This window comes from Lissotriton vulgaris, chromosome 7 (assembly GCF_964263255.1).
Source record: "Lissotriton vulgaris chromosome 7, aLisVul1.2, whole genome shotgun sequence".
Classification (NCBI taxonomy): Eukaryota; Metazoa; Chordata; class Amphibia; order Caudata; family Salamandridae; genus Lissotriton; species Lissotriton vulgaris.
Genome location: NC_141695.1, coordinates 321,455,799 through 321,474,676, shown reverse-complemented (window position 1 = coordinate 321,474,676; position 18,878 = coordinate 321,455,799). Strand labels below are relative to the sequence as shown.

At 46.2% G+C, this 18,878-nt stretch overlaps 1 protein-coding gene across 1 annotated transcript in view; it reads left to right on the top strand.

Annotated features, from left to right (window-relative positions):
• LOC147701479 (sodium-dependent neutral amino acid transporter B(0)AT2-like) overlaps positions 1-18,878 on the top strand; it is a 155,317-nt gene that overhangs the window by 64,445 nt on the left and 71,994 nt on the right. Inside the window, exons 2-5 of the mRNA XM_086930152.1 lie at positions 6,033-6,315; positions 8,384-8,541; positions 13,616-13,742; positions 14,443-14,618. Of these exons, the coding sequence (XP_086786278.1) occupies positions 6,126-6,315; positions 8,384-8,541; positions 13,616-13,742; positions 14,443-14,618 (651 nt within the window). The 5' untranslated portion in view covers positions 6,033-6,125. The remainder of the gene's footprint in view (positions 1-6,032; positions 6,316-8,383; positions 8,542-13,615; positions 13,743-14,442; positions 14,619-18,878) is intronic.

The window sequence follows — 18,878 nt, the reverse complement described above, 5'->3', positions numbered from 1 at the left end:
GGGTAGGGCATGGATGCAGTTTGTTTCCATTCCCTATGTCTTAATGGGTTACTGCTTGCTGGATTACTGTTGAGGCTTGTATCTGTTGAGTGTGGTTGGACCTCAGAGAGGACTATGATTTGCCCATCAAAGGGGTGGAATAACCCTGTTGAGGAATTGGTGAGGTGGTGCTAGTATCCTTTACTCGAAGGTTTGTATGAGTAGTTCTGTTTTTTAGAACCTTTCCGAAGAGCATGTGGTTAGGCTCTCACAATAGCCTTATAGCCTGCTGAAGAGAGCTGTCCTAGTTGTTCAATGCCCTGAATCTGGCAGCTTGGCTCTAAATCGAGGGAGAGGGGGTCTTTAACAACTGGTTTAGCCCGAGGCAGAAGGGCTACATGGCTATTAGGACATTCCGCCTGCTGAGGATAGATTGTTCTAAATTAAAAAAGGAGAAACAGACACATATTGGAATGTTAGAGCCAAAGGTCTGTACCAAACCTTAATGGTCTAAATCTACTCCATTGCCTTCATTGGAGCACCCAAAATTCCAATGTTCTAATCAGTTTTTGAGTGCAATCTCTATCTTTCCAGCATTGCTATCTCAGACCAGAGATTGGAGAATTCCTGTGGTATGCTTAAAGTGCTTTGGTACATGCATAAGATTGTGGGGTGCGTCTTGGTCAGCATGAGGTCAGTCACTGGTTTAATTTGTGACAGGAGTATCTGCATTTCGAAGAAATGAGGTCGGAGGGCTTTTCCCATTGCTTCTGCACATGGCCGAATGATTATAGAGACAATATACACCTAGAATTGCTTTCATGACGTTATAGTCCCTTCATCTATAATAGCCAACTGTTTAGTTTATTCCAGTTGTGTTTGATGCATTCTTTGTTAGACGTTTTGTGAAACTTTATCTCGATGGTTTTGACTGCAGGAAACCCCTTGTTTGGTGTGTAATGCTCTCGCTGATTGGCGAACCCTGTTCATTAGGTGCCTTGAGTTCACATAGGCCTTATGGGGGAGGTTTTTTGCCTCGAGCTTACGTAGATCTTTTCTTATGGAGTAACTTTTGGGGGGAGGAGGGAGGGGGTAGCATTGTATTGGGGTATTGCATCTTTTCAGATACAAGGGCAAACATGACTCCTTGATTTTACATTCACTGTGGTTGTCTGTGTTTTGGGAGTCCTTTGCACATTATGTTGTGATAATCAAAACCTACCATTACCAGGGTTCTAGTCACTGTTCACGACAGTGGCGATTCTGCCACCGTGCGGACGTTCGATTGCACGGGCGGGGCCGTGTCAGCCAACGGACGTGTGCAGCACTACCGAGGTAGTGATTGCGACGGCCGTTTGCCGACAGGCGCACTTAAGGGGTTAAGATTTTTTAGGTCTCGGCCTGCAAAAGACTGCGCACATGCGCAGTCGAGCTGGCGAGATTTATTGAGGTAGGGTATTTTTCACTAGCGAGGTTAAGCCCCACCCCTCTTTTCCATTGGCTGGAGTCACCGTTCATGCTAAACGGTGGCCAGCCATTGGAGAAGAGGTTCTAGTGACGTTCTTCTTTCTTTGTAAGCCCCGTCCTTTTCAGACTGGCTTACTGGACTTACTGCTGCGGTAAAAGCTTTCTTATCTTCTTTATGGGGCCATCTGTTTAGCCCCGTAAAGAAGATGATAAACCTTTTACCACAGCAGTAATTTTGCATGTTTAAGGGAAGGACAGCTCGTCCCTTTCGAACTTTGAGTACTGACTGAGCAGACCTTAAAGGGACTGCGCTGACTGATGTACTGGCGCCACTGTCTTAAAATAAAATCATATTAGACTGCCTGAGACCAGTGTAAATCAGGGGCAGTCTAATGAGAAACACCCTATCTCACCGCGTGAATGAATGGTGGGCTCTAAAGGGATAAGTTACCGCACTGAAGGGGCGGCGATCTAGAAAGACGGTGCACAGTCATTGGTTGCCGTCTTTTCTCAGTGGTAACAGCACTCAGTGACTGTGCCTTGGTTCCCCCTACCGTACATGGGAATGTGAAATATGACGCGCAAGCGCAATATAGCCGCTGTAAAACGCATGCAGCTCTACAGAAAAATACAAGGGAATCAGCCGGATCGGCCCTCTCACTTTCTGTAGCCCCCAGTCCACGCCTGGGCTCTCTCTCAGCCCAGCCCCCAACCCCCCCATGCCTCCCGTCACCGGACTCCGCCGCCTGCTCGCCCCTGTCCCCAGATGCCCCGCTCTCCGCTGCGCCACCTCCCGTCACTGGTGGAGGCTGTGTACAAGCCATCCTCCCCAATCTAGTATATGGGCCCTCAGCATATCACCCCTTCAAGCCCCCAACACACCACTTCTCACAGCACTCTTCGTGTACTGTCCCTCGGAGCATATAGTATACATCGCCAAAGGAGACTGCCACAATACCGCCTCTATATATGCCGCTCCTCACTGCTCTGCTTCATGGCATACCCCGCATCAATGCCATGCCTCTTACACCATGCCTCCTCACTCGTTACTACACCCTCGATCACTATACGGCTTTAGTATAGCGCCTCTCGTTATATTAGTAACATAGCACCCTGAGCATTCAACCCTCACTATACTCTGCGTGGCACCACCTCGCCATCTCACCCTCTGAGTATACCCCCTCCCAACATACACCAGCCCTCAGTATACCGCCTCGAAAAACGTCCCGCTTTCTGCCCTCCGCACCTCCCTATCACCTGTCAGCTGCAGCTGTGCATGCAGGGAAATAAGCCCCCTATCCTGCTTTCTGCCCTCAGCACCACTACCTATAACCTGTCAGCTGCAGCAATGCATACAGGGAAATAAGCCCCCTGCCCTGCTATCTGCCCTTACCACCACTCCCTATCACCTGTCAGCTGCAGCAATGCACGCTGGGAAATAATCCTCCTGCCCTGCTTTCTGCCCTCAGGACCACTCCCTAACGCTTGTCTGCTACAGGCACGCATTACCAAGGGGTAAAGTCATGTCCCCCCTCTCTGTGTGAAAAGATTTGAATTGTACACAGGATGTAGTCGTTTGAGGAGTTAGTTGTGCTGCATAGAAATAAAATGCAAAGAACACAAACATTCCAGGTTATTATTCACATTACGGAAGGAAGGGCGGGTCTGGGAGTAGTGGGGCTTTTTTTTTAGTCTCTGGCGGCCTCGTGATGGACCCCTGGGCGCACAATAGCAAATGAACGGTCAGCGCCTCGACGGTGCCCCGGATGCTTCTTCACAATTAAGTTTTAAACTATATTGGCTCTTGGAATTATGTTCTGGGGCTCTGTGTATGTGCGTTTGGCTCTGTGTGTGGCTCTGTGTGTGTGTGTGTGTGTGTGTGTGTGCGTGGCGCTCTGTTAGTGTGTGGGCTCTGTGTGTGTGTGGCGCTCTCTGTGTGTGTGTGGCCCTCTGTGTGTAGCGCTCTGTGTGTGTGTGTAGCGCTCTGTGTGTGTATGTGGCGCTCTGTGTGTGTATATGTGGCGCTCTGTGTGTGTTTGTGGCGCTCTGTGTGTGTTTGTGGCGCTCTGTGTGTGTGTGTGGCGCTCTGTGTGTGTGGCGCTCTGTGTGTGTGGCGCTCTGTGTGTGTGGCGCTCTGTGTGTGTGTGTGTGTGGCGCTCTGTGTGTGTTTGGCTCTGTGTGTGTCTCTTTGTGTGGCTCTGTGTGTGTGTGTGTGTGTGTGTGTGGCTCTGTGTATGTGTGGATGTATGACATCACAACGCATGCTTTTACATCGCATGATTTTACATCGCAAGTTTTACAACGCATGCCTTTACAACGCATAGTGTTGAGGGGTGCTGGATAGTGAATAGTTTAATTTACTATTCCAACTCCAGTCCCCGTGGATAGTAGGGAAGGTGTTGGATAGTAAATTAAATCTATTCCCTATCCTAGAGCGCCCCCCAGCGCAATGCGTTGTAATGGTTTGCGTTGTAAAAGTTGCGATGTAAAAGCACTGCGTGGTAAAAGTTGCGTTGTAAAGGATGTTTCCTGTGTGTGTGGCTCTGTGTGTGTGTGTGGCTATCTGTGTGTGTGTGTGTGGCTCTGTGTGTGTGTGGCTCTGTGTGTGTGGCTCTCTGTGTGTGTGTGTGTGGCTCTCTGTGTGTGTGTGTGTGGCTCTCTGTGTGTGTGTGGCTCTGTGTGTGTGTGTGTGTGGCTCTGTGTGTGTGGCTCTCTGTGTGTGTGTGTGGCTCTGTGTGCGTGGCTCTGTGCGTGGCTTTGTGTGTGTGTGTGTGCGTGGCTTTGTGTTTGTGTGTGTGCGTGGCTTTGTGTGTGTGTGTGCGTGGCTGTGTGTGTGTGCGTGGCTCTGTGTGTGTGCGTGGCTCTGTGTGTGTGCGTGGCTCTGTGTGTGTGCGTGGCTGTGTGTGTGCGTGGCTCTGTGTGCGTGGCTTTGTGTGTGTGTGCGTGGCTTTGTGGGTGTGTGTGTGCGTGGCTCTGTGGGTGTGTGTGTGCGTGGCTCTGTGTGTGTGCGTGGCTCTGTGTGTGTGCGTGGCTCTGTGTGTGTGCGTGGCTCTGTGTGTGTGTGGCTCTGTGTGTGTGTGCGTGGCTCTGTGTGTGTGTGCGTGGCTCTGTGTGTGTGTGTGTTGCTCTGTGTGTGTGTGTTGCTCTGTGTGTGTGTGTTGCTCTGTGTGTGTGTGTGGCTCTGTGTGTGTGCGTGGCTCTGTGTGCGTGGCTCTGTGTGCGTGGCTCTGTGTGCGTGGCTCTGTGTGTGTGTGTGGCTCTGTGTGTGTGTGTGTGGCTCTGTGTGTGTGTGTGGCTCTGTGTGTGTGTGGCTCTGTGTGTGTGTGGCTCTGTGTGTGTGTGGCTCTGTGTGTGTGTGGCTCTGTGTGTGTGTGGCGCTCTATGTGTGTGTGTGTGGCACTCTGTGTTTGTGGCACTCTGTGTGTGTGGCACTCTGTGTGTGTGTGTGTGGCGCTCTGTGTGTGTGTGGCGCTCTGTGTGTGTGTGTGGCGCTCTGTGTGTGTGTGGCGCTCTGTGTGTGGCTCTGTGTGTGTGTGCGTGGCGCTGTGTGTGTGTGCGTGGCTCTGTGTGTGTGTGCGTGGCTCTGTGTGTGCGTGGCGCTCTGTGTGTGCGTGGCGCTCTGTGTGTGTGGCGCTCTGTGTGTGTGTGTGTGTGACGCTCTGTGTGTGTGTGTGACGGTGTGTGTGTGTGTGTGTGTGGCTCTCTGTGTGTGTGGGTGCAAATGCAATAGGTTTCGCATTTGCGAGAGATTAAGCTATTGGCATTGTAAATGACGATGCCATTTATTTATCTGTTTTCAAAACCAACACATAAATTAAAATGTCATTTACAATGCCAATAGCTCTAACTTTTGCAGAGGCGAAACCTTGCGTTGTAAATGCTTGTTTCTGTTTGTTTTGAGAGTGGTGGGGGGATCCCAGGGTGCTCTGCTAGGCAAATTTATTTATATATTTTTTAAACTATAGTCCTGCATCATTTCTTATTAGGAGGCATCCATTCAAATCCACAAAATAAATATGGGTACATTTGTGATTGAAGTTGGTGTGATTAAATAACTCGAGCTAATGACCACATGCAAGTGTTGAACAATAATGATTAGACAAAGGGCCTGATGTAGATTTCGGCGGACAGGTTACTGTGTCACAAATGTGCCATTGGATATAATGTACTTGTCATATGGCGGACAGGATATCTGTCACGTTAGCGATGAAGTAACCTGTCGGCCAAACTCTAAATCGGGGCCAGAATATTCTTGTAATGCACCACACCTCACCTTAAGCTTGGAAGATCCATCAATCTAGTTTGTTCTTTTTTGCTTTGGTTCTGGAAGAGTCAGTGTCATGTGGTTCATAGTGTACCTCAAAAGCTGGGATCGTCAAGGGATCATGCAGATAGTAATATTTTGTTTGCAATGGAAAATATGTAAAAGGTTTTTTACTCCCCATACCAACTAAGTTGATTTTGTATCTGTTAGATTCCTAAAACGTTCCTCTTCCCTTTTCCTCCCCTTGAATGTTCTCTTGATTTTCAGTCAGTCTGTGGTTTCACTAGCATTTCTTTAAACATTTTTCACTTCTTTTTTCCAGGCTTTCCATTTCCTAGATTTAAAATGTACATGTCTTCCTTCAATGACTGGCTGTGAAGCACAAGTGACCATCTTCTCACGCCACCATTAACTGATGGAAAAGTCTAAATCGCAGCTTGACGACATCACGGTGGGGGAGTCCAGCCTGGGCCTCCTACCCGAAGAGACCCCTATTCGCCCAGCATGGAGCAGTAAACTGCAGTACATCCTTGCCCAGGTTGGCTTCTCCGTGGGACTTGGTAACGTTTGGAGGTTTCCGTACCTTTGTCATCAGAATGGAGGAGGTAAGAATCCCCTATTTCAGAATAGCATTCAATTTGTCTTCCTCACTTCCTTACCTGGATATGATGCTGCCTGACCTTTTTAAATCGTTTTCGAAGTTTGCTTTTGCAGTCCTTGAAAAAACATGTCACCATCCGAGAGATAAAACTTCGCTTTTTGAGGGAGAGGCAGTAACAAAACAATTGGTGATACAGCTTCGTATGTGCTGGCTCTGAACCAGTGACCAGGCCCAGTACTGACACACCGTCATCGTGTTTCATTTGGGAGTGTGGAATTGAGTTGAGCAAGTGGTGTAGAAGGGTAATTTTGCACATCCTGTGTACATATTTAACATGGAAATTCAGAATAATCTGTAGATACTTAGGGGCGATTAGGATGGCGGGCGGACTACCCTAGAGGTGCTGGAACCGGCCACCAGTGGTGTGGCGGTCCCGCACCTGCAATTAGGATGCCACCGCCACTGTGATGGTGGCATCCTCCATTCTCAGCATTGTGGCAGCCGGTGCTCACAGCACCGCCCGCCTCAATGCTGGGAATGCACTGTGTGCATTGTCATGCACAAGGTGATAGGCACCGCGCTTTGCCTGCTACCCGGTCGATGACTATGTAGGGGGTACCATAGGTACCCCCCATGTGCACCCCCCACCCGCCCAATACACTGGGTGCCCACTACGGGCCCCCGTAAGCACAATCGGCATGCCTTTCTGTGGCGGCAACGCCGCCACGAAAAGGCTGCTCCCCGCTACCTTCCTAATATGGATAGCGGTGTCTATCAGACACCGCCACCAAATCAGGCCCCTTTCCCGCCCTGTCACCTGTAAAACCGGCGGACGGTCTTTCGGTCCACCAGGGTCCACCCGCCATACTAATATGGTGGGGGGGAAATGGGTGGCTGGCAGAGGGAAATGTAGGGCGAATCGCCACTGCCACACGGGCGTTGGCGATCCGCCCTACATTGTAATCAGCCCCTGAGTGTCTTAGTCTTTCTGGCAAACTGAACAATCAAAATGGAAAACGTGAAACACTTGCTGGCTAGTCTTCAACCTCCCAATCGTTTAGTTTCCGTTGGTTAGCTGAGTCCTCATTTTTTGTGTACCCCCTCTATGGAGCACTGGTGAGCAGCAGACACAATGGCTGTATTCCAAAGGTCACTCATTCCTTTCCTACCCTCCTCTGTGGGTCCCTCCCCCATCCCCGAAAGTTGCTCTCTCTGAGTTCTGTATCTTAGACAGCATCTCTGTAGTACTGTATGGAAGTACTGGGAGCAGCAAATACATGTAGCATTACACGCTGGATCCCCCCTGCAAACATCTCCTCCACTATGGTGTAGCCCCGTGTTCAAGTATGAGGTAGAAACAGGAAGGATATCTGTTGAAAAGAGTGTACTGATACTATCTCACCATAGAAGTGTGCAGAAAGACATTTCATGTATCCCATAATGTGGAACAGTTTACGAGTATAAGACAAGTGTAGCATGCTTTAAGTGTGTACATGGAACTGACCTGATCCAGCTTTCTCCTTGGAGACTTGGGTTAGAATAGCAGGGTGCCAATGGCAACAGACCATTTGCATGCACACACCTCACCACGGTACACTGTCCACCGTGTACAGCTATAGTAATTCATCAAGATGCCTCCACTAGGCCTGTCCGCTTTGGCCGGACTGATAAACACAAAGGTTCTCTGTTCATGACCATAGAGCATGTGAAAAACACATTTTAATCGCTCAGAGGGAGGGAACACATACAGAGCTACTACCCCCCACATTGGACATTGGGGGAACAATCACATGCTTCGGGAACCACTTCTTTGTTATAGGGGCACAATTCACTTGTCTTAGGGCTCATTTCCTCATAGTGGCACTCCTACATCATTTTAGGGGTACTCTTCTGTCGTGTGAATGCATCTCCCTTATGAAAGGAGTACCTTCTCCACAAGTGACGGCTACTCCTCGCTTATGTACGGAGCTCTCTTCTTTCTTGTTAGGGACCACTGTTATCCTATCTTATGAGTTATGATTGTACTACATTTAACTTCTGCTTCCTTAACCATGTTCTCATCTTGTTCACAGGGGCCTTTCTTTTGCTGTACTTCCTGCTGCTTGTCCTCATCGGTATTCCCCTCTTTTTCCTGGAGCTGGCTGCTGGCCAAAGCATTCGGCAGGGCAGCATTGGGGTCTGGAAGCACCTTAGTCCCCGCCTGGCTGGCATCGGCTTCGCCAGCTGTGTGGTGAGTTCATGATCACTCTTCTGACTGGAGTTTGGGTCATGAGGTACTGTGGCTGAAGTCAGAAGATGTGAGACTGGCTTTCCAATCCAGCCTGTTTGCCTTTAAGGTTCAATATTTATTAAGTGTCATCTGCTGTTCAAAGAGCCGTCCAGAGCAGGTGACACTGGTGTGTTTCAAAAAGTCGAATAGCACAACTTCTAATGATGTTGGCTTATTGCATAGCACTTACAGTAAACTGAATAATCCCATGACACTAAAACAATAGATCATATTATCCATCGGAAATAGTTGTATTGATATTTGAAGGATGACATTCTTAGTCCATCCTTTTGAGAGTTGATTCTATAATATGCAAGTCACCCACAAATAATTGCAACAGTCGCTTGAGCTAAGCTACCATACCCGAGGAATTCTCGCCCTTCTCACCATTAGGATGGAAAGCCTTTGTTAAATGAAATGTCTCTTATCTATGCAGTGGGCAATGTTACTCCATTCCTTTAAACAGGAAACGTCTGACGCGTCAGCCTCGCAGAGTGTTGGGTCCCCCACAGAGGAGGTACACCACGAACGGACTAGACGGAGTTCTCCAGTAGAGTAGACGGACAGCGAAGCCAAGCCTGCAGAGTAGAATATGGGACATGTAGAGCACTCCCAGAAGGACGCTCCCGCCCAGCACTGATGCTTGCGTAGGACATGCACCACTTCGACTCTATAGACCGGCCCGCGCGTTACACAATACCCCAAATACAGTGTACCCCAGTTCTAGTTACCCCGGTTGAAGAGTTTAGTTCCATGCTGAAAAACTGATAAGTGTTAAATCGTAGTATCAGCTCAACAGATATAGATTGTGTACAATAACTACGGTAGGCACCGGTCCACGCAGTCAGGAGCTAACTGGCTCTACTCTTTCATAGCCACAGAGTCACCTCAATAAAGCAAAAGATTCCTATGCTTAGAATGTAGCAGCTTGCCGAGTATTATATTGTGACTCTGTATGATATGTACTATATGATTAACTAAAATGGATGTACTGTGCTAAACTTTGAAAAATGCCAATAAAAAGTTTATGAAAAAAATAGAAATAAAAAATATTATGAAATGTCTTTTGTCATTGAAACGAAGACGAGACCGATGTCCAGAATTTAGATTGTACAGCTTTATTTCAGAGCGATAAATTACCTACTGCTCTAAGAATCTGTGAAGGAAGCATGGAGAGAAATAAACTCTAATAGTAGTGCTTTACTCGGTCAGCCAACAGGCCGTTTCTCAATATTTTGCTGTGCAAGTTTGTATTTTAAAGGATGTGAAACATAAACCTGTGATTCTGAGTTTAATATTTGTGTGTGTTAATGCCACCATCTTGGGGTGAACCGATAGGGTGAATCAGCCAGAATCAGATTAACAACCTAGCACAAGAAGTTTAGAATGCGACTGGACCATAAAGTGGAAGGGACTAGCAAGTGGCGGCCTTACTTTGATTGAGTTATAATATACAAAAGAAGCATTAGCAATGACTGACACATCTATAGTTCAAGTTCGGATTGTACAAATACTTTAGCATATTATAACTAAGTGTGAGAAAGTTTTTATGTGTGACCTAAAACTGCTGACAAGTTCCTTTACATGTGGAAGATAGAATTCGACAATGAGGCGTCAAAGAGGCCAGTCTCTGCAGTGCTATGGGTATACAATGGTAGCTCCAAGGAATAGTTAGCAACTTAGCTCTTTGCAAGGCTTGTCAAGAGACAGGACAGTGATGGGAAACTGACCTGTCACCTTGTTAATTAATCAAACAACCAAGTTTAGATTTGCAATATCTTTCACTATTTAAGTTACTGAAACGTGGGCACAGGGCAGAAGCTTCTGCGCATAGGTGGTGTTATGCTGGACACAGTTTAAGAAACTATTTCATATGAATCAGCCACTTGCCCTCTGTAGGACCCTCAAAAACCAAATTAGTGTTTTCAAAAGCTGTCCAAAATGCTGTCGCAAAGAAAACAGACCGCATAAAGCTGGTTCTTTAGGTATTTCCAGATATATTTTAGTACATTTCTTTTGGTGTTATCTAGCCAGAGAAATAAGTTAACATGTTTCTTTTCCCGGCTTCTGTCCTTTTGCCCATTTCCAGACACCATGCCTCATCCAAGCTTAGCTGACCCCTGCTCATTCCCTCCTATTTCTGTTCGACATGCTGAAAGGCATCCAGTAAACTAACAGTTTCCATCCTGCAGAATCTTCCAGTTCACATCCTTGGTTTAGTAGCACACAACTTATTTCGAGATGTTCAGCCTTTTTTTTACTCCCGGTGAAGACCGTTCTCTAAAGTCCCTTGAAAGGCAAATATTTTCAATTAGCATTTTACATATACATTTAGGCTGCAACTAAGCCCTTCCAATTACTGGAACCGAGGCTCTGCTCTAAGAAATAATCAACAGCCGCACAATATAGTTAAGTGGTGAAGCTCATTAAAACCTAGGTGCGCAGGATGCCGTCATCAACTTGACCAGCAGAACAGATCTCCCACAGCTGGAAATTTTCTCCATGTTATATCTTGTTCATTTGTGTGTGCTCCATTTTTGAGATATGTCTATATGACACCACTGGTCCATGTTGCAAACTTCAAGGGTGTCACTGAGCAGAAGTTGGGAAGATGTTGAACCGGGAGCTTAGGGGCTCATTACGATGGCGGAAGGATTGCCACTGCCATATTAGGATGGCGGTGGGTATCGTGGCTGACGCAAAGTCTGTCCGCCGCTGGCAATCGTAACGATTGCCTGCCGGGAGGAGCAGGGGCACTAATATGGTGGAGGTGCCTAGCAGGCACCGTCCTCCATATTAGGTTGTGGGGATTGAACAGCCTTTCCCCTGGCGGGGATTGCTTTTGGGGCCCGTTGCAGACCCCCTTGTGTCTGGGGGAGGAGGGGTGCACTTGGGGGGTCCCTATGGTACCCCTCTACATTTTGCTGCACCCAGTGGCAGGCACCGTGTGGTGCCTGCCATGTGGTGCAATGAAATGCCAGACAAGCAATTTTAACACTGTAGTGGGTGCTCATGCCAGCAGCACCCACAACAATGTTAAATTGCGGTGCGGGACCGCCTCATGTCTGGCAGCCAGTCCTAACACCGCGGGGATGGCGGGCGGACTCCGGTCAGCCCGCCATCCTAATGAACCCACATATATATATAAATATATATATAACATATTATAATGTTAAATACATATGACAGAATTCTACAAATATTATATTAAATAAAATAAAAAAATAATTTTTAAACAAAAAATGTTAATTAGAAATTATTATTACATAATTATTTTTATTTCCTACCCTATAACACCACACAATTTAAAACCCACATCTACATTTTTTAAAAAGGACCTCCATAACATAATTAACTATCACTTAAAGAAATATCATTAATTAAAAAACAAATAAAACACATCAAAACTAATTACCTTCCCACCCTTTACCCCTATAATGCTCACAACCCACAGCTAAAATTAAACTGTAAAAAAAGTTATTAAACAATTAAAATTTATTTTCAGTTAAAAAACTAATACTATTTAACAACTAATTATAAAGTAAAATGAATTTACTCCCCCCCTTTACTTCTATAAAACCAAAACCCCCACAAAAAATACATAATTGCCCTAATTATCAATTAATATTAATGATCAACTAATTATTAATTATTTTCCATAAATTACTTCCCACCCTTTACACCTATAAACCCCACAACCCACACCTAAAATGAATTACACAATTTTCATATTCAGTTATTAATTCATTAAGATTAATTAATTAAACATAAAGAATTCTCACCCTCTACCCCTATAAATGCCACAACCGGCACCTAAAATAAATTACACAATTTCTATATTTAATTTTCAATTAATTAATATTAATTAACAACGAATTATTAACTACTTTAAAATGAATTACTTCCCACCCTTTACCCCTATAAACCCCACAATTTGCACCTAAAAACAGTACACAATTGCCATAATTAGTTACCAAATAATAATAATTAACAACCAATTAATAATTCATTAATTATTAATTACTTCCCACAATTAACACTATAAACACTCAATGTAATACATATTAATAAATACATAGTAATTTATTTATTATATTTAAATTACTTCCCAGCCTATTCTCCTATAAACCCACAACCCGCTACGCCAAAAACGCAAAATTAAATGAAATAAAATTGAGAACTACTAAAAATGTAAACCATATTAAAAAAACATAAACCATACTTAGCTTGGGAGCGTACTGGAATACAAGGGTTTCTATTCAATCATATTGTGTGTTTGTAGCGGTACTCAAATACAATCTAGTGGACGTGTAAGAGGCATCAGTGGATCAATCAATCAATCAAGGCATTTATAGAGCGCACTACTCACCCGGAGGGTCCCAAGGCGCTTGGGGGGGGGGGGGGGGGGGGGGGGGGTACCGCTACTGCTCGAACAGCCAGGTCTTGAGCTTCTTCCTGAAGGAAAGGTGGTCTTGGGTCAGGCGAAGGTTGGTCGGGAGGGTGTTCCAGGTCTTGGCGGCCAGGTAGGAGAAGGGATGGTGGTTTGGTTCTGACGTTGCTTGGGGATTTGACATTGGTAGGCTACACCGACAGGTTGATGATGCTGAAATGTCCGCAATATCAGCCACTGTCCATGATTTATGCTGATGCAAGACTGGCCTCTTGCATTGTTCTAAACTTGAGGTTCAAATCAAGCTGGATGTTCTCGCTGTGCGGTATGTGGCATTGATTATCCTATACATCATGCAATGCTACCATGTTCTGTCTGATCTATCTCCAGTAGTATTTGTAACCAGTGTGGGATGGGGAGGAAAATGTGATCCCAACACTATTTATTTATGGTACTTGAACAAGGTATTGCCTCCATTTCATGTCTAACTTTCTGTGGGCTGAGCTGCTAGCTGCTACCCACAATCTCAAGTAGCAGGACCCTTGTCTCCCTCCTTCTGCCATCACTCTCTATGCTTCCTCCGTCTCTCCGCTTCATTCTTTCCTGCCCTATAGCTTATGACTAAAACCCTCTTTCTTTCTCTAGGTGTGCTACTACGTGGCCCTTTACTACAATGTCATCATTGGCTGGAGCCTTTTCTACTTATTTAATTCCTTTCAGTACCCTCTGCCCTGGGAAGACTGCCCTAAAATGCCCAACACGACTCATAAAGGTCAGTGATATGCTAAGTTTACAAGTAGGTATCCATATATATCGCAGCCATAGGCTTTAAGGTGACGACAAGCAGACTGAATCCTCTTCTTTGGAGGATAAAAGCTTACTACTCTGTTTTGATGTGCAGAGGGCCAACTTCATGACCTAATAGGCAGCAGAAATTGTGGGGCTTTTAAAGAGGCCCTTTATTGAATGTTGTTACAGTAGGTTTCCAAACCCAAACCAGCATTCTGCTCACAGGCACATTCTAGTTTTCTTATTGTTACTGATGAAAGAATGGGAACATTTTCACAGAATCTCCACAAGTTTAAAACTTACGGAGGAAATCTGAGCTGCTTGGTCAAGTTATACTGAGTACACATCTTTTAACATTGTAACTAGGCCAGTATTAGGCCAGACCAAGGCACAGATTTCATTTAGCAGATGCTCTGTTGGCTGAAAGGGGGAGCCTCAAACTTTTTCTTGGGCAAAGAATGTTCCTTGGCTCAGTGGGTACAAGAACCTTTTGAATTTGTACCAGTGGCCCCACACGTCCTATTGCTCCCTCTCCAGCATAGGCTCACACCAGCATGGTTTTAAATATTGAATTAGAAAAGACAGGTGAGGAGTGCAGGATGAGAAAGGTTGGCAACTCTTTCTGGGTAGTAAATGTGTACATAAATTCTGACTCCTATAATTCACTTTGTTTTCCCCTTTAGAGTTTGATTGTGACCACAGCACCAGCACCACCTATTTCTGGTACCACAAGGCCCTGCATATCAGCAGCTCCATTGAAGAGAGCGGGGGTCTTAATGGGTACATGACTGGATGCCTCCTCGCTGCATGGGTGGTGGTCTGTCTCTGCATGATCAAGGGCATCAAGTCTTCTGGAAAGGTAAGTGCAGGGCACCTAAGTGGGGCCAATACCTAGAGAAAGAAGGCCTGGCAGTATGATGGGAGGTTTGTGAGTCTTAGAAAGAGAGAGGCAGAGGCTTAGAAGAGTGGCCTGAGTTTTGGGAAGAGCGAAATTGAAACTCTGGAAATGGGACATGCCCATTTAAGACTCTGACTTTAGAGGCCCCAGACATAAAGATGAGGCTTGTTATGGGTAAATTACTGTCTCAGTGAAGTGTTCATATGGTCCTTTATTTTATTTATTTCTTTTATGTACTTATAAGTGCCCAGAAGGGTATCTCCGCGCTACGGAAATGCTATAGATAGGTGTTGCAAAGTAAGAATCTTCAGGATGCCAGGTTGTAGGTTCCAGGTATATCTTTATTAGTAGTTCAGATACAGAAAGCTTAGATAGAGCCAAGATAGTATTTAGGCTATAAAGTATCACCCACTAGTAAGAATATGGGATACACTCGCTCATGAACCGAAAATATAGCATATATACAGCCATAAAGAATATGAAGGGATACACACACCCAACAAGAATATAAGGGATACACTCACCCTTCAGGAATATAAGGGATACACTCACCCTTCAGCAAGCGAGCAACTCGGAAATAACAGAATTACACTGTGCGGATTGATAGAGCACAGGAAATAGAGGAATGCACAGTAACAAGTATAGCATGTAGAATAACAGCAATGCATAGTAAAGCACCACATATAGGGTAGATAAATACCATTACAAATAAAGAAAAGGAATTATAACGCCGGTACTCAATCTAAGTGCCCGAGTATCAACAGATAATGCATATAATAATCAATGCAAATAAAAACAAGGAATAATCTAACAGGTACTAAACTGAAGCAGAGTTTGCTGTGTGAGATCAATGAGCTTTTGGATAGCTGTTCACTTAAGAAATAAGAATAGAAGTTAAAATTATGTAGTGCAGTACCAAAATAAGCCAGGAGATGGCAAACTAAACATACTTTAAAGTATATAAGTATTAAAAGTATTAAGAGCATGGATAATAAATCTCAAGATCGAAGACTAGAAGCTGAAACAAACATGGGCACAAAAGAATGAAAGACAACATCATGACTGGCAACAAATATGCAAGCAAAAGAACATTTCCTATGTAAGAAAAAGAAAATAAAGAACTAAAACAAGAAATGTAGTCACTGTAGTCCATAGTTGTCTGAGGTGATAGCATGAAGGGATGGTAAAGTCTAGAGGAAGAGCATCCTGCTTGCTAAGTTGAGAATAACAGAGTTTGTGGGAAAACGCTCACCTCACAGGAAACTAACAAATGCTCCTACGTGATTGCATTTGTAAAATCAGGCAGAGCAGGACGTCCAACTAGGGTGACCAACTGGCATTGGTGCAAATTCAGGACGGTGAGTGTAAAAATTCAGGACAAAGGGTCAAAATTCAGGACACAAATTCAGGACAGGAGGTCAAAATTCAGGACAAAACTTCAGGACAATAGGTACGTTTTACAGACACATCAGAGGTCGCGCAATAGTATATAAGTAAGCCCAGCCGTTTCCAAACATATTCAACTGTTTGCAAACCTATCCATCATGTATCCTTCCATCTATCATTTCACTCATCCATCCCTTTATCCATCTTTTCACTCATCTCCATTATCCATCCATCCATCCATCCACCATTTCACCCTATCCATCTGTACACTTATCCATCCACTTTTTATCCCATCCATCCATTCACTCATCCATTCAGCCATTTACCCTTTCACCAATCCAGCCATCCTTTCACTTACTAATCCTTCCACCCATCCACTATTTTAGTCATCCATCCATCCTCCCATTCTCTCTCCATCGACCCTTTCACTTAGCCATCCTTCCTTCCATCCATCCATCCATCTACTCATCCACTCATGAATCCATCCATTGATCCTATCACTCATCCATCTATCATTTCACTCCTTCACACATCTATTCATCCTTTTGTCCATCTACCCTCCCTTTCACTCACTCATCCATCCTTACATTCACCCTTTCACTCATACGTCCATTCATTCACCCTTGCACTTATCAATCCATCAATCCATCCATCATTTCACTCATCCACCTACCCACCCATCATCCACCCAACCATCCACCCACCATCCACGCACCCACTCATCCATCCTTTCACCCACCCACCATCCAATCCACTGATCCATCCTTTCACCCACCCACTATCCACCCACCCACCCACCCACTCATACATCCATCCATCCTTTCACCCACCCACTCATCCATCCATCCATCATTTCACCCACCCACTCATCATCCATCCATCCTTTCACCCACCCACTCATCATCATCCATCCATCCATCCTTTCACCCACCGACTCTCCATCCATCCATCCATCCTTTCACCCACTCATCATCCATCCATCCATCCGTCCTTCCCCTCATCATCCATCCTTCCCCTCATCATGCATCCATCCTTTTCCCTCATCATCCATCCTTTTCCCTCATCATCCATCCATCCATCCTTCTACCCACCCACTCATCATCCATCCATCCATCCTTCCCCTCATCATCCATCCATCCTTCCCCTCATCATCCATCCATCCTTTCAACCACCCCCTCATCATCCATCCATTCCCTAATCATCCATCCATCTATCCTTTCACGTACCCCCTCATCATCCATCCATTCACCCTTCCCCTCATCATCCATCCATCCACCCTTCCCCTCATCATCCATCCTTTCACCCACCCCCTCATCATCCATCCATCCATTATCCATCCATCCACCCATCCATCCCCTTATCATCCATCCATCCATCCATCCCCTCATCATCCATCCATCCATCCTTCCCCTCATCATCCATCCATCCTTTCACCCACCCATCCATCCTTTCCCTCTATCCATCCCCTGATCCATCCCCTCATCCATCCATCCCCTCATCCATCCATCCCCTCATCCATCCATCCCCTCATCCATCCATCCATCCCCTCATCCATCCATCCCCTCATCCATCCATCCACCCATCACCCATCCCCTCATCCATCCATCCCCTCACCCATCCATCCTTCCCCTCACCCATCCATCCTTCCCCTCATCCATCCATCCATCCTTCTCCTCATCCTTCCATCCTTCTCCTCATCCATCCATCCTTCTCCTCATCCATTCACCCTTCCCCTCATCCATCCATCCTTCCCCTCATCCATCCTTCCTTTCATCCATCATCCATCCTTCCCCTCACCCATCCATCCATCCCATCCATTTATCCTTCCCCTCATCCATCCATCCATCTCCTGATCCATCCATCCTTCCCCTCCATCCATTCTTCTCCTCATCCATCATCCTTCCCCTCATCCATCTTTCCCCTCATCCAGCTACCCTTCCACCCATACAGCCAGCTATTTACATTTTCTTTCCATCCTTCCCCTCACTCATTAATCCATCCATCCTCTCTCATTAGCCATTTATTCAATCTTTCATTCATCCATTCACCCTTTCACTAATTCATCCAGCCATTAACCCATCCCTTCACTTACTTACTCGCCGACCTTTCCATATTAATTTTGAGCTGAGCCCTTTTGAGAAGAGGCCCATCAAGAACTTCACCCTCGCTGCAGGGGCCGTTCCAGGACTGGGACAGAAGCCACCCAGGGAGGAGACAGGATCCACCACAGGGGGGACTAGAGCCACCACAGGTGGGGGTGGACTGGAGCCACCACATGGGGGGACAGGAGCCATCACTGAGGGGAGGGCAAGAGCCATCACAGGAGAGGGAACACAGGGGTGGGCATGCAGTATTCTAGTATCATCTTGGGCTCCTCTCCTGCACAAGACAACGAGAAGACTGGCTCTCTGTCCAAAATGCCATCCCCCACTGTGATGTACAGCACTTACAGGCAGGCGCGGTTCGTCCATTGGGGCGTGGGGGCGTAGCCCCCCCTGCCCGACGCCGCCCGCAGCTGCCTCATGACAATCATGTCAATGAATCAACATGACGTCAGACCGCCGGGCGGGCGTCATGTTGATTCATTGCCATGATTGTACAGACGGCAACACAAGTACGCATGCGTGGGGACGGAGGGTGCATTTTTACCCGTGCCCACGCATGCGCACTTGTGTTTTGGCGGCGTTGCGCATGCCCATCAGGAGCCCTAATGTGCGTGCTGCGGGCGAGAGGGTACCTGTGCCCCTGGCGCCAGGATTGGCCAGGGGCGCTATGAGCCTGTGACGTGTGCGGGACCGGCAGCAAGGTAAGAGTGTGTGTTTTTCGGTGTTCCAG